Source organism: Piliocolobus tephrosceles, chromosome 18 (assembly GCF_002776525.5).
Source record: "Piliocolobus tephrosceles isolate RC106 chromosome 18, ASM277652v3, whole genome shotgun sequence".
Taxonomy (NCBI): domain Eukaryota; kingdom Metazoa; phylum Chordata; class Mammalia; order Primates; family Cercopithecidae; genus Piliocolobus; species Piliocolobus tephrosceles.
This window is the reverse complement of record NC_045451.1, coordinates 69,897,931-69,912,771: the sequence shown is the minus strand read 5'-3', so window position 1 is coordinate 69,912,771 and position 14,841 is coordinate 69,897,931. Positions and strand designations below refer to the sequence as shown.

Below are 14,841 nucleotides of genomic sequence, written 5' to 3'. Positions count from 1 at the left end.
GAGGTAGGGAGGGATGAATAGGTTGGCTTATGGGGATTTTTAGAGCAATGAAACTATTCTGAATGATACTGTAATGGCAGACACAAGACATTATGCATTTGTCAAAACCCATAAAAAGGTAAAATACAGAGTTAATGCTAATGCAAAGTATAGATTTTAGTTAATAATAGCATATCAATATTGGTTCATCAACAGTAACAAGTATACCACACTGATGCAAGATGTTAATAATAGAAGAAACTGTGGATATGTGGGGGGAATGGGTATATGGGAACCCTTTATACTCTCTGCTCAATTTTTCCATAAACCTAAAACTTTTCCAAAAAATAAAGTCTATTGTATATATTTTAAAATCCAAGCTGGCTTTATTGCAGAAATTGACAAGTCGATTCTAAAATTCACATGAAAATGTAAGGGACCCAGAACAGCCTAAGCAATCTTGAAAAAGAACAAAGTTGGAGAACTTAGACTTCCTAATTTCAAAACATACTACAAAACTATGTAATCAAGACAATGTGGTACGAACATAAAAATAGAGATAGAAACCAACAGAACAGAACTGACAGTCCATAAATAAACCATTTATAGTCAAATGGTTTTGAACAAGGGTGGCACTATAATTCAGTGGGGGAGAAATGGTGCTGGGACAAGTAGATATCCACACACAAAATAATAAAGTTGGATCCCTACTTCACCGCAGGCTCGGACTCCTGGGCTAAAGTGATCTTCCCACCTCCACCTCCCAAAGTGCTGGGATTACAGGTACATGCCACCACACCTGGCCTAAAACTACAAAATTCTTAGAGGAAAATAGACAAGTAAACATTTATGACTTTGGCTTAGGTAATGGTTTCTTAGATACAACACCAAAAGCACAAGGAACAAAAGAAAAGAATAGAAACTTTGGATGTCATTAAAATGTAAAACTTTTGTGATACAAATGATACATAATAGTTGAAAAGACAACCCACAGAATCAGAGAAAATATTTGCAAATCATGTATCTGACAAGGGACTTGAACCCAGAATATATAAAGAATTCTTACAACTCAACAATAAAAAGACAAGCCAATTTTAAAATGAGCATAGGTTCTGGGTTAGGTGTGGTGGCTCACACCTGTAATTCCAGTGCTTTAAGAGGCCAAGGCAGGACGATCACCTGAGACCAAGAGTTCAAGACCAGCCTGGGCAATATAGTGAGACCCCCATCCCTATAAAGAATTTAAAAATTTTAAAAATTAGCCAAGCGTCATGGCACATACCTGTAGTCCCAGCTACTCAGGAGGCTGAGGCAGGAGGATCGTGTTAGCCCAGGAGTTCAAGGCTGCAGTGAGCTATGATAGAGCAACTGCACTCCAACCTGGGCAACAGAGCGAGATTCTTGTCTAAAACAAACACACACAAAAAGAGCACTGGTTTTCAATAGGTATTTCCCCAAAGATACACAATAAGCTAACCAGACATGGTGGTGCATGCCTATAGTCCCAGCTACTTGGGAGGCTGAGGTGGGAGGACCGCTTGAGTCCAGGAGGTTGAGGTTGCAGCGAGCCGTGATTGCACCACTGCACTCCAGTCTGGGTGACAGAACAAGATCCTGTCTCAAAAAAAAAAAAAAAAAAAAAATACATACATACACGCGCACACACACACACACTAAGCACATGAAAACATGCTCAACATCATTAGCTATTAGGGAAATGCAAATCATAACCACTCCACAAAGGTGTTACAATAAAAAGGAAAGACAAGTGTTGGTGAGGCTATAGGGAAATTAGAACCCTCATACACAGCTGGTGGGAATGTAAAACAGTGCAGCCACTTTAGAAAACACTTCAGCAGTTCCTCAAAATGTTAAACACAGAGTTGCCATATGGCCCAGCAATTCCAGTCCTAGGTACATACCAAAGAGAAATTAAGAGAAACATCCAGGACTGTCTGTAGCAGCTCACACCTGTAACCCCAGAACTTTGTAGGGCCACGGCAGGAGGATCACTTGAGGACAAGAGTTCAAGACCAACCTGGACAACATAATGAGATCCTGTCTCCACACAAATTTTCTGTTTTTAATTAGCCAGGTATGGTGGCACACACCTGTAGTCCTAGCTACTTGGGAGGCCAAGGTGAGAGAATCGTTTGAGCCCAGGAGTTCAAGGTTATAATGAACAATGATTGCACCACTTCCTGTGTGCACAGGCAGCAAACCAATCTGTGTAACATAGTTTGTCTCTTAAAAAACAAACACATCCACACACTAAAACTTGAATATTCATAGCAGTATTATCTACCATAGCCAATAATATAAATAACTCAAATATCTACCAACCAATAAATGGATAAATAAAATGTGGTATGCCCATTCGGTGGAATATTACTGGACCAAAGAATGAAATACTGAATATGTTACAACACACAGGAACCATGAAAACATTATGCTCAATGAAAGAAGTCAGACACAAAAGACAATGTATGATTCCATTCATATTAAACATCCAGAACAAGCATGTAGAGAGAGAGTAAACTGCCTACGGTTTGCGGGGAGAGAGAATAGGCAATGACTTCTAAAAGGTATGGAGTTTCCTTCTAAGGTAATGAAAATGTTCTAAAATTAGATTGTGGTGATGGTTGCACAAGTCTGTCGATATGCCAAAACCACTGAATTGTACTCCTAAATGGGTAAATTTTGTAATATGTGAATCATATATCTCAATAAACCTTTTTTAAAAAAAGATCTAACAGACAGAGAATCCATCTTAGATAAGAGTTCCAGAAAGAAACGAGGACATTATATATAATTATATATTATATAAAAATATATATTACATAAAACATATATATTATATATATTTATGTATGTTAGGTCAAGGGATATATATATATATATATGTATATAACAAAAAACAAAACAGGGCATTTCCTAGTCTTTGGCTCAAAACTGATCCCCAAAAGACTCACAAGATACCAAACGCAATGAATGAAAAGACCAACACTAGACTCAACAGTTTAAATTCCATAATACCAAGGCTAATGAGATGACACCAAAAGTTTCCAGAGAGAAGATATAACAAAGTTACCTACAGAGAATAAGAGATGGACAGGCATCAGACTTCTTATTGGTAATATGGAATACTATTAGACAATAGAGAAATGTCTCCAAAGTTCTGAGGGAAAAGAATTTAACACAGAATTCTGTATTCAGGCAAACCATCAGTCAGGTAAAAGGTGAGAATAAATACATTTTCAAGATATGCAGGACCCAGAAACCCTACTTCCCACACAGGCTTTCTTAGGAAGTTACTTGAGGGCATGTTGGGACAAAATGAGAGTTACTGTTAAAAACAACAAGTTATGAAATCCAAGAAACAGTGGAACCAACTTGGGAAAGTAATGATGGAAAGTCACCATAAGACAGCTTGCATCAGACCTAGATTGCAATCCGTTAAGTCTGGAAATATCAAGACTGAAGGCTCCATTTGGGAGGAAAAATACATTATATACTTAAAACAATACAAGGTGTTAATGATTGATGACACAAGGTAAAGAAAGAGAATTAGAAACTCAAGAAAAACAAAATCATTCAAGAAGGGAAATATAATCATAGTACCTATGTGACTATACAGTCAACAATATTTATATAATCATTATAATATAAACATGGTTTATTGTCAGTTTTAGAATATACCTGTAAGTAAAGCATAGAAGATTCAAATACAGTTACAAAACAGAGAAATAAGGTTAGTAATTACCGATAGTGCACTCACGGGCCACGCATTGCTCTAAATACTTTATACCTAATCCTCACAATACTCACACAGTATGGTTATTATCCCTACTTTACAGATGAGGAAATTGAGGCATTGAGAGATTAACTAACTTGCCCGAGGTGATACAACCAGTAAATGGCAGAACTGGATCCAAATTCAGATAGCCTGGTTCCAGAGTTCATGCTCTTAACCATTATACTATGCAGCCTCTCAGAATATACATATTATCAACCTTGACAATATAAAAGTAAAAGTACAGGTAACACTCCATTCCCCACAGATTTTGATGCAGCCCATCAGAATTCCAAAAGTAGCCCATCAGAATGCCAAAAGTAGAAAATGTTGAGGGCAGTACTCATAAACTCAAGGGAAAAAACTGATTTCTTTGCTTTCTACAATGTTAATCATGGTAGATTCACATGATCCCCCAAGACTGGAGCCCAAACAAACCCTCTCTTCGACTCCCTAAAGAAATGCACTGTTCTTAAAACTCACTTATAGTCTGTCTCATTGCTAATAATAATAATAACAAAATAAACTTTAAAAGGAAAGAAGGAGACTATTAATATTCTCCACTTACATCAGGAATAAAGAGATAGTGTCTCCAGCTGATAGAACAGAATAGAAAACCTTAAATATATTGAAGAAATTGAAAAAATAACCAAGAGATAAACTCAAAACTGTGATACAAGCGTGTCAGGGCAGAGTGGGAAGAAGAACGTGATGAGCTATGACCTTATCTGTTATAGCAGAAAGGCAATTTTAGATATATAACATCTAAAACTGATCAATCAAGAAATAGTAGTACAAGCATATTATTTAGGCACATGGCTAAAAATTACTAACAGAAGTAAAAACATAAGCAGTTAGATTAAAAGTGTTTTTCCCAGGGTAATAGAATGAGTAAGGAGAATTAGATCAAGGGATTCATTTTTTCACTATGTATCCTAATAATTTAATAATTTATTACTCTGATGAAAAAAAGAGAACATTTGACACATACTAGTTGGTTTCTTTCTTTAAAACTGCCTAGAACTAGAAGAAAATTTTGAGCTCACCTAGCCAGTCAATTCACTTTACAGTTTAAATGTGGCAGAGTGTATTTTCCACAGATGGCCACACCATTCTGTCCCATCCACATGTCCAGTTTACAACACGACGCTGTCACTCCTCCAACAGAGGTGGGGCCTATGTTCCCTCCACTTGAATCCAAGTGGACCCGCAGGAGAGATCACGTATCAGGACCACAGAGACACACACATACACACACAGACAGAGTGAAAGGGAGAGAGGGAGGGTGATGGGGATAGAGAAGAGAAGAAGGGGAGGAGAAGTCAGGAAAAGACGCACAACTGAAGAATCTTCCTAGCCCAGGTTTTAGACTTTATCAGTGAGCCTTCAGATTTTCAGTGTCCAACACAGTGGCCACTAGTCATATGCAGCTATGCAGTTAATGAAATTAAAATTGAGGCCGGGCGCGGTGGCTCAAGCCTGTAATCCCAGCACTTTGGGAGGCCGAGACGGGCGGATCACGAGGTCAGGAGATCGAGACCATCCTGGCTAACACGGTGAAACCCCGTCTCTACTAAAAAAAATACAAAAAACTAGCTGGGCGAGGTGGCGGGCGCCTGTAATCCCAGCTACTCGGGAGGCTGAGGCAGGAGAATGGCGTGAACCCGGGAGGCGGAGCTTGCAGTGAGCTGAGATCTGGCCACTGCACTCCAGCCTGGGCGACAGAGCGAGACTCCGTCTCAAAAAAAAAAAGAAATTAAAATTGAATTAAATTTAAAATCAAATTTTCAGTCATACTAGTCACATTTCAAGTACTTGGTAGCCATGTACGGCTAGATTCTACTGCATTGCACAGGGTAGATGTAGATCTTTTCCATCATTGCAGAAAGCTCTGTCCATAGTGCTGTTTCAGATAATTCCACTCCCACCGCCTTCAAGCCGCCCTGCTAAGGCTATGTGGAACAGAGCTGAACTCTTGCACACAGCCCTGCGCAGAATGCAAATTCGTGAGCAAAATAAATGTTGTTTCTACCCACTCGTTTTTGGCGTGGTTTGCCACACAGCCATAGTAAGAGGAACACATGGAAACTAAAGCTCAGAATATGAAATAATCTGCTAGAGTTTGGGAGTCCACAAAACCAGGTGAAGAGTAGAACTAATCACATTTCATTTCAACACTCAATAAATGTTTGTGAATAAACAAACAGGAAAATTCTCAATATTTGAGCCCTAGATCTTTGCTAACCCCAAGTAGTCTGTCATCCACCAGGAAAGTTGTATCCACTACTCCAGAAAAAAGTTTGATGTTTCCTGGCTCTGCAGGAACAACAGGAATCTCAGAAATGTCAGCATCCATGAATTTGTGACTGAAAATACATCCTAGCTTATTTTGTGTACTAGAATCACCATTTGAGTTAGGTGAAGCTCCGTTTGCTTTTCCAGTTTTTTTACACTGATATAGTACTCTTTACATTTTGAAGTATTTTGTTTAAGTCTTCCGATTTTTTTTTGAGACACAGTCTTGCTCTGTCGCCCAGGTGAGGGTACAGTGGCGCGACCTCAGCTCACTGCCTCCTGGGTTCAAGTGATTCTCCTGTCTCAGCCTCCCAGGTAGCTGGGATTACAAGCATGGGCTGCCATGCCAGGCTAATTTTTGTAATTGTAATTTTAAAAAATTTTTTAATTGGCCAGGCACAGTGGCTCACACCTGTAATCCTAGCACTTGGGAGGCCGAGGTGGCAAATCGCTTGAGCTCAGAAGTTTGAGACTAGCGTTGGCAACATGGCAAAACCCCATCTCTACCAAAAATAGAAAATAAATCAGCCAGGCATGGTGCCGCGTGCCCGCACTCCCAGCTACTCCAGAGGCTGACATGGGAGGATCGCTGAAGCCTGGGAGGTCAAGGCTGTAATAGAGCCAAAAAAATTTTAAAGAGTCAAACAAACAAAAAACCTTTGCAAGTATCTACCCATATTAACCAAAAGCTTTCTCTTTTAAATACTCTCTTTAAAAGCAAGGTATTTTAAATAAAGTACACTTTTTTTTTTTTTAAACCAGGTCTTACTCTATCACCAGGCTTCATTGCAGTGGCACATTCATAGCTCACTGCAGCCTCAACCTCCTGGGCTCAAATTATCCTCCTGCCTCAGCCTCCCAAGTAGCTGAGACTACAGGTGTACATGAACATGCCCAGCTAATTTTTAAAGATAATTTGTTGTAGAGACAGGGTCTCACTGTGATTCCCAGGCTGGTCTGAAACTCCTGGGCTCAAGCAATCCTCCTGCCTCAATCTCTCAAAGTGCTGGGATTACGAGGCATGAGCCACTGTGCCTGGCCAAAGTACAATTTTTAATTACCTGAACTAATGCAAGTTATAGAGTTGAAGAGTAAAGAATATAATTTGGAATTAAAGAGAATCTCCATCTAAACATGAATATAGCAAATGTTATGAGACTTTATTTTGAATAATGAATAATGAAGCTGCATTGAAACAACCTGGGAGATACCACAGACTCCTCATCTGACCATAGCACAAAACTGGGCTTCATGTGCAGACACAAAATTTCCAGCCAACACAAGCCTAAGCAGGCATGCCTTATTAATATTTCCACATACAAAATTAGGTGATTAAAGAATTAGTGTTAATTTTTAAACTGTACAATTGCTCTAATAGCTATGTTGGTGAAGAGTTCTCTTTTAGAGATACATATTAGAATTATCAACAAAACAGTATCAAGGGATTTGCTTGAAATTAAAACAGAGCTGGGAGTGGACAGTGAAGGAGGGTATAGATGAAACAAGAGTAGCTGGGAGGTAGTGACTGCAGGAACTACTCATGGATGGTTCATTATATTCTTCTCCTTTTATACCTGAAACTGTCCACAGCAAAAAAGTTAAAAACTGAACAACAAACAGACTTCCCTAGTTCAATGTTTTGGTTTGAAATGCAAAGTTAGGGTTACCAGAGTATGAAACGGGGGCAAGTAAAATTCCAACTACTAGTGAGAAGGACCAAAATGTCAGAAATAAGCACAAAATGTTTCTGATGTATAAAAACAACTCACTCTAGCACATACACACAGTTAGTCTCGAGTGAGGGTTACAGTCATGTTAGCTGACTCATACTTTACACAGAATGCTAATGTGTGTGGTTACTGAATTTCTGAGTGCACAGCCAGCAACTAGAAGGGAAGCTAATCAGGAGTTCAATACCAGCCTGGTAACTGAGCCGCATCACTTACTCTTATTTTTCTCCCCAGAAAAATGAGAGTGGTGGCTACATTAAGAGGCCTGCCTTGATGATTGGAAAGGATATAACTGTGAAGTATCTTGGAAACAGATTGTCCAATCCCAGCCAACAACTTGCCTGCAACATTGTGGGATACCCTGAGCCAGAGCCACCTGGCTAAACTACTTCCAGATTCCAGGCCCTCAGAAACTGCATGAAATAATACATGTTTATTGCACTAAGTTGCTATGTTTTGGGATAATTTGTTACATAGCAATAGAAAACTAATACATCATACTTAGGGTAACAATTTATCTATTATTTGATCAGCTAATTTTTTTTCTAAATACAGTCATCGAACCTCTTTGCTGTGTTAATTAGATTACACAAGGGAACCCCTTAAATCATCTGAATAGAGTGCTCATCACCTTGTAATGACATGTTTATACAACAGGATATTATACTCAGTATTGAACTTCTAGAATCTAACCTTGCTACATATATGATTGCTGTGAGGGTAAAAATCCAGACCTGTGGGTCATGATTGAGTACCTGAGGCCCTGACCCAACACTCATACCCTATATCTGTATATAAACATAATGTTTCTGCTCTACAATATAGTTCAATATTAATAAAAGTACTCTTAGTCCTACCTGAATAAGGCATTTGCTCACATCACTAGCACAGAGTGCTTTGTTACAGCTCAGTGATGCTGGAAGCCATGTCAGGAACATCAGGATGGCTAGAGTAAGCACAGCAACATAGTGTAACTTCATGTTTCTTCAAAGAAGATGATCAGTAACTCCCAGGAAGCTAAACAAACAAACACAACTTTAATTCAAAGGCAAGTGCTAGGGTAAAAACAAATATAAAAATGAAAAACAAAACATAAACTAAGACTCACTGTTTGTGTCAACAGACTTTTTCTTTCCTTTTTAGAGTCTTGCTCTGTTGCCCAGGCTGAAGTACAGTGGTGTGATCACAGCTCATTGCAGCCTTCAATTCCTGGGTTCAAGTGATTCTCCCACCTCAGCCTCCCAGTTATCTGAGACTACAGACAATACCACCACGCCCGGTCTTCAAAAAACTTTTGAGTGATCATTTAAAGATCATTCTCAATGAAAGATTATATAAACATTGAAAAATAAACAGTAATTTTATATAATAATGGCTTCATAGCCATCAAGGACCTAGAACACTACAGTTCCTCAGACTATCCAGAAATGGTGACTGTGAAAGTAATATCTAAACCCTCAGTAGCCTGAGAATACATCAGGCAAATAGCTAGTTTCGATACTGCACTGCTACTATTCAACTTTAGTTTTAGCTCCATTATTCAACTTTAAGGCCATATAAAATTATTAATATTGTATTATAATTTTAAGATATTTAATTTTCATTCTTAGAATCAAAACAAAATTTTAAATGGAAATTATTCTAGGGTTTAGACAGAACAGAGCAGCTCAAAGCAAGAAGTAGAGTCCACAGAGTCACTTCTTGAATAATGGAGCAAATAATAAAAGGCAGTGTAAATTATTAATTGCATTAAGAACTCTGCGTAATTATTAGAATGTGAAGATATTCTTTTTTTGTTTTTGTTTTTTGAGACGGAGTCTCTCTCTGTTGCCCATGCTGGAGTGCAGTGGCGCAATCTCCGCTCACTGCAACCTCCGCCTCCCAGGTTCATGCAGTTCTCCTGTCTCAGCCTCCTGAGTAGCTGGGATCACAGGCGCCTATGACCACGCCCAGCTAATTTTTGTATTTTTAGTAGAGACGGGGTTTCACCATGTCGGCCAGGCTGGTCTCAAACTCCTGACCTCAAGTGATCCACCCGCCTCGGCCTCCCAAAGTGCTGGGACTACAGGGGTGAGCCACAGCGCCCGGCCAAGATATTCTTTTAATTCTATTAGTATCACGCATTCTTCAGAGTTATTAAGAAGATACTATAGTTCAAAAAGAAGAAGGAAAAAAGACTAGCACAAATACAGTTTGACACGGGCCAAACAGTATACATAGTTATTAAACTTTAAATACGGGAAGATATCATTTCTTCAGGTTAAAACACCTCCCTATAAAACATAATAAATTAAAATAAATGACTACTGACATAAGAGGGATAAATAGTGAGTTTACGGGGGCATTTATGATTACTCTAAACTTTTATTCTAAGTGTTACAAAGTACATTGAAGGAAAAACAACAAAAGAGTGAAAAGAATAAATGGCTGTGGGCCTGGTATGAGTCAATTTTGAAAGAGAAAGCCCTGGTAATCATTACTGAGGCTCACAAAGCATTCCCTAAAGACCGTTAGTAACCTAATTTTCTGATGTATTTAACGCCGCATACCAAATAGGATGATTTCTGGAGCAACCAGTACATATAAGCGGAGGCCAAATAAGGTTATTTGGAAACTAATTGTCGTGGAACTAGTTTTCATCCTACAACCACGAAAACTGGGATTTTCTCCCTCCCCTGACTTTTACGGTTGTCTTATGAAATGTTCCACAAATTCATCTTACTCCCCAAATTTCACTGGAAAAAGTATTCAAGTAACTACGGCCTGTCCAAATCAGGTAACAGAATTAAAGGACTTATCTTTTCCTAAGGAGTTAGAAACCATCACGTATCAAAATTGTTTCGCATACATCACGCCCAGTTTCTCCTTAAGGGAGATGGTACTGACAGCAACCAGGGCAGATTAGAGCCTCTGCAGAGCGGTGCCAGGGCCCCGAAGGCGCCGGACGCCCCGCGAGGCAGAGGCCAGCGGCGGCGCGGGGGACCCGGCACCCGGAACCACCCCCACCCCGGCTCGGCCGACGCGGGCTCCAGAGGACGCGGGCCGGCCCAGAGATGGTCTGGACCGAGGAGGCGCAGAGATGCTGCCGGCTCCAGGCGTCCGGCCTGTGCGCCCGCGCCCGCGCCCAGCACCCCCACTTTGTCCTCCGCGCAGCCGGGCCCAGGCTTCTCCCGGCCCCCGTGAAGCTCGCCGCGGCCCCGGGCCTCGACAGGGCCCAGCTCGGCGCCCAGCCCCTTCCCGGCCAAGAGGCTGCACAATCCCCCAGCCGCTGCCGCTTACCGTGCGCCGCGGTCCCGCGAAATCGCCCACCCCGAGATCTCCGCCGGGTCGGCCGAGCCCGGAGCGCGCTGCGGCGGCTTTGAGTGCGAGGCCAGGCCGCGCCTCCGCCGTCCCCTCCGCGCAGCGCCCGCGAGCCTCGGGCACCTTAAAGAGACAGGCCCGCCCGCCGCCCTCCTCCCGGCTCCTGGCTCCCAGCCCCAGTTTCCCTCTTCCCCTCCGCCCTCGCTGGGGTCCACAGCCGCCAGCTCCCGCCAGGAGGCGTCTCTCACTCCCCCGGCGCTCCAGTCAGCGGCGCAAGCCCCCATCTCGGCCCCGCCCACTCCCCGCCCCCCGCCGCGCCCCCGGTTTCGCCCCTTCCTCGTGCCACGCCTCCACAGCGATCTCCCGCCCGCTCGCCCCCGGAGGCCACGCCCCCAGGCGCACCCACCTTGACTGCCCAGCGCGATTTCCCTTCGCGCTTCCCCGCACCGGGATCCCCAGCCCCTCAGGTTCCCACAGACCCTCCTGTCAGGCCCATTCTTCGGGCCCCCTCAGTTGCAGTGTTAAGATCAACAGCGACTCACGGTTAAAGCCTGGTGATGTGAGGATATGCCGTGTAGTAAAATTCCTCAGGACTCCTCACAGCTGCCCTGTAAGGAAGCGGCCATGGCCGGGTTCTAGGGATGCGAGGCCGAGGGGGGCGCTGAGTAGCCTAGCGCGTGGCCGAGGAGAGCTGCCATGTGAACCCTTGTCGTTTGCCGTCGGAGGTAGGATTTATATAAAATGCGCGTTTCCTAGATCTACCTCAGACCTACTGAATAAGGATCCCCGAGGATAAAGCTTTCGGAACTTCGTTCACCAATGTTAAAACTTGCCGGGCTGGCGCTGAGCTCTGCATCGGGAGTCGAGAGGAGGGGGCGCCGCGGATCCGGGCCGGAGGTCGCGCAGCCTAGGTAGAAGGTGCGCGGTTAGCACGCAGGTTAAAAACATTGAGAATGACACTCAGTTCTTTCCCACAACTCTGAGTTGGTTTTTTTTTTTTTTTTTTTTTTTTTTTTTTTAATTTCTTTTGAGACAAGGTCTCACCAGGCTGGAGGGCAGTGACGACATCAGGGCTCCCTGCAGCCTCCACCTCCCAGGCTCAAGCAATCCTCCCGCCTCAGCCTCCCGAGTAGCTGGGGCTACGGGCGTGCACCACCACGCCCGGCTAATATTTTATTTTTTTGTAGACATGGGGGTCTCGCTATGTTGCCCAAGCTGGTTTCAAATTTCGGGGTTCAAGCGATCCTCCCACGACGGCCTCCTAAATCGTTGGGATGACAGGTGTGAACCATAGTGCCTGGCCAGAATTTGTTTTTAAAGAAGATTCCAGGGTGATTAAGTTAGAGCCCACTAGACTAGACCGTCAGCGGGACACCTTCCCTTGGAAATAATGACCTAGTGTCAAACCCTTATATAAGCTAGTAAGTCGTAAATGCCTACCACCCCACTTTGTTCATTGGAAGGAAACAGAAAGAATGAAAACAGCTGATTGGCTGAGGGGTGGATTGTATTACTGATGCTAGCCCACTTTTGTACAATAAATATAGGTTTAAAAAATCATCCTTGAAAATTATCCTAGAGAACTGATTAAGGGTGTACCCAAATTTAAGTATAAGATTCTTATCCTTGGCATTACATACTAGTTAAGTGAATTAGGAAACTTCCGATCAATGCACTAATTCAGCCATTAAAAAATGATACTGCAGATCAGAGGTGCTCAAACTTTTTGGTCTCGCAATCCCTTTACAATTAATCTTCAAAATTATGGAGCATGCCAAAGAGGTTTTGTGTATGTGTGCTACATCTGTTAATACTTTCAAAATTAAAACAATTTTTACATATTCATTATTTCATTTAAAAATAAACCCATTATATGGTAACAAATATTTTATGAAAAATAAGTATATCTTTTAAAACAGTGGGAAGAACAGCGTGGTTTTACATTTTTGCTATTGTCTTTAATATCAAACTTAACAGAAAGTCACTGTTTTTCTATCTGCTTCTGTGTTCAAACTGTTGCAGTATCATGTATTATGTAGTGTCTACTTGTGAGAGAACGAGGGAGAAGAAGTCAAATAATGCCTTAGAATTAAAATTAAAATAGTTTTAGCTCACAACCCCCTGAAAATGTCTTGGGACCCCTCCCTAGCAGCCCCAGATCACACTATGACAACTAGTGTTGCAGATGAATATTGCAACTAGAGATATTCCTGATACATAAAAAATTTTAAAGTACAACGTAGTGTTTGATAATTAATTTTGTTCTTGTTGTTTCTTTGTTTTTGAGACGAAGTCTTGTACTGTCACCCGGATGGGAGTGCAACGGCATCATCTCGGCTCACTGCAACTTCCTCCTCCAGAGTTCATGAGATTCTCCTGCCTCAGCCTCCCCAGTAGCTGGGATTACAGGCGCACACCAACATGCCCGACTAATTTTTTTGTATTTTTAGTAGAGACGGGGTTTCACTATGTTGGCCAGGCTGGTCTCGAACTCCTGACCTGGTGATCCGCCCGCCTTGGCCTCCCAGAGTGCTGGGATTACAGGCACAAGCCACTGCACCCAGACTAGAGTTATTTTTACAGTGCTGGAAAGATAATGATGGTGTTAGTGGTTATCTCAGTGAGCTGGAGTGTTGTCTGTTGTTAGTGATGTTTTTTTCTTTTTGCTTGCCTGCATTTTCTGATATCTTTGCCTGTATTAATTTGATAATAAGAAGAGTAATACAGTTATTTTAAATTTAAATTAAAGATCCTCTTTGATAGGACCTGGAAGGTCAAATGGTAGTTGAGCCCTCAGGTGAATATCAGGTGGTTCTGGATCTCAAATGGTTGGCCATATGGGAATCTGGGAGCCACAGGGGTCACTGCAGTGGCTATTTTATTTTACCAGAAGACTTTCTGATCATTGCAAGTGAGTCTGACAACAACGTGCTAGAGCTTCTTAGTAGGGTTTAATGAAAAGGTCAAAGGATTCTCTCCCAACCCTCAATCAGATACAGATGTGCCAGTGGGTGGAGTCTCTCAGCCAGCCACAGCTGCTCTAACAAATTACCACCTTTAGTGGCTTAAAACAACACAAATTTGACAGGGCGACGTGGCTCACACCTGTAATCCCAGCACTTTGGGAAGCCGAGTCAGGAGGATACTTTGAGCCCAGGAGTTCAAAACTAGCCAGGGCAACATGGCACAACTCCAACTCTACTAAAAAAATTTAAAAATTAGCCAGGCATGGTGGCATGCACCAGTGGTTCCAGCTACTTGGGAGGCTGAGGTGGGAGGATCACTTGATCCTGGGAGGTTGAGGCTGCAGTGAGCTGTGATCATACCATTGCACTCCAACTTGAGCATGGGAATGAGACCTTGTCTCAAAAAATAAAAAAAATAAAATAAAATGACACAAATTTATTACTTTAGAATTCCTGGAGGCCAGGAATTCTAAAATCAGGGTGTCAGCAGGGTTGTGTTCCTTCTGGAAGCTCTAGGAGAGAACCCATTGTCTTGCCTTTCTAGCTTCTAGAGGCCACCTGGAGTCCTTGGTTTGTGGTCCTTCCCTCCATTTCAAGGCCTGCAGCTTTAGCATCTTCAAATCAATACCTCCCTCCTCTTTTTCTCACTTTTTGTCTGAACTCTTCGACCACAGTCTCACTCCCTCTGCAATTCTGACCCTCCCATCCCCTCTTTACAATGCCTTGGGATTATGTCCAGCCCACTTGGATAATCCAGGATAATCTCCCTATCTCAAGA

General features: G+C 42.2%; 1 protein-coding gene across 1 annotated transcript in view; it reads right to left on the bottom strand.

The window, feature by feature from the left end:
• The window catches only part of TWSG1 (twisted gastrulation BMP signaling modulator 1), a 66,222-nt gene extending 54,951 nt beyond the window's left edge, over nt 1–11,271 (bottom strand). The window contains exons 1-2 of the mRNA XM_023228493.3: nt 11,077–11,271; nt 8,655–8,814 (exon numbers count right to left, since the gene is read on the bottom strand). Coding sequence (XP_023084261.1) covers nt 8,655–8,777 — 123 coding nt within the window. The 5' untranslated portion in view covers nt 8,778–8,814; nt 11,077–11,271. The remainder of the gene's footprint in view (nt 1–8,654; nt 8,815–11,076) is intronic.
• Nucleotides 11,272–14,841: the final 3,570 nt, after the last annotated feature.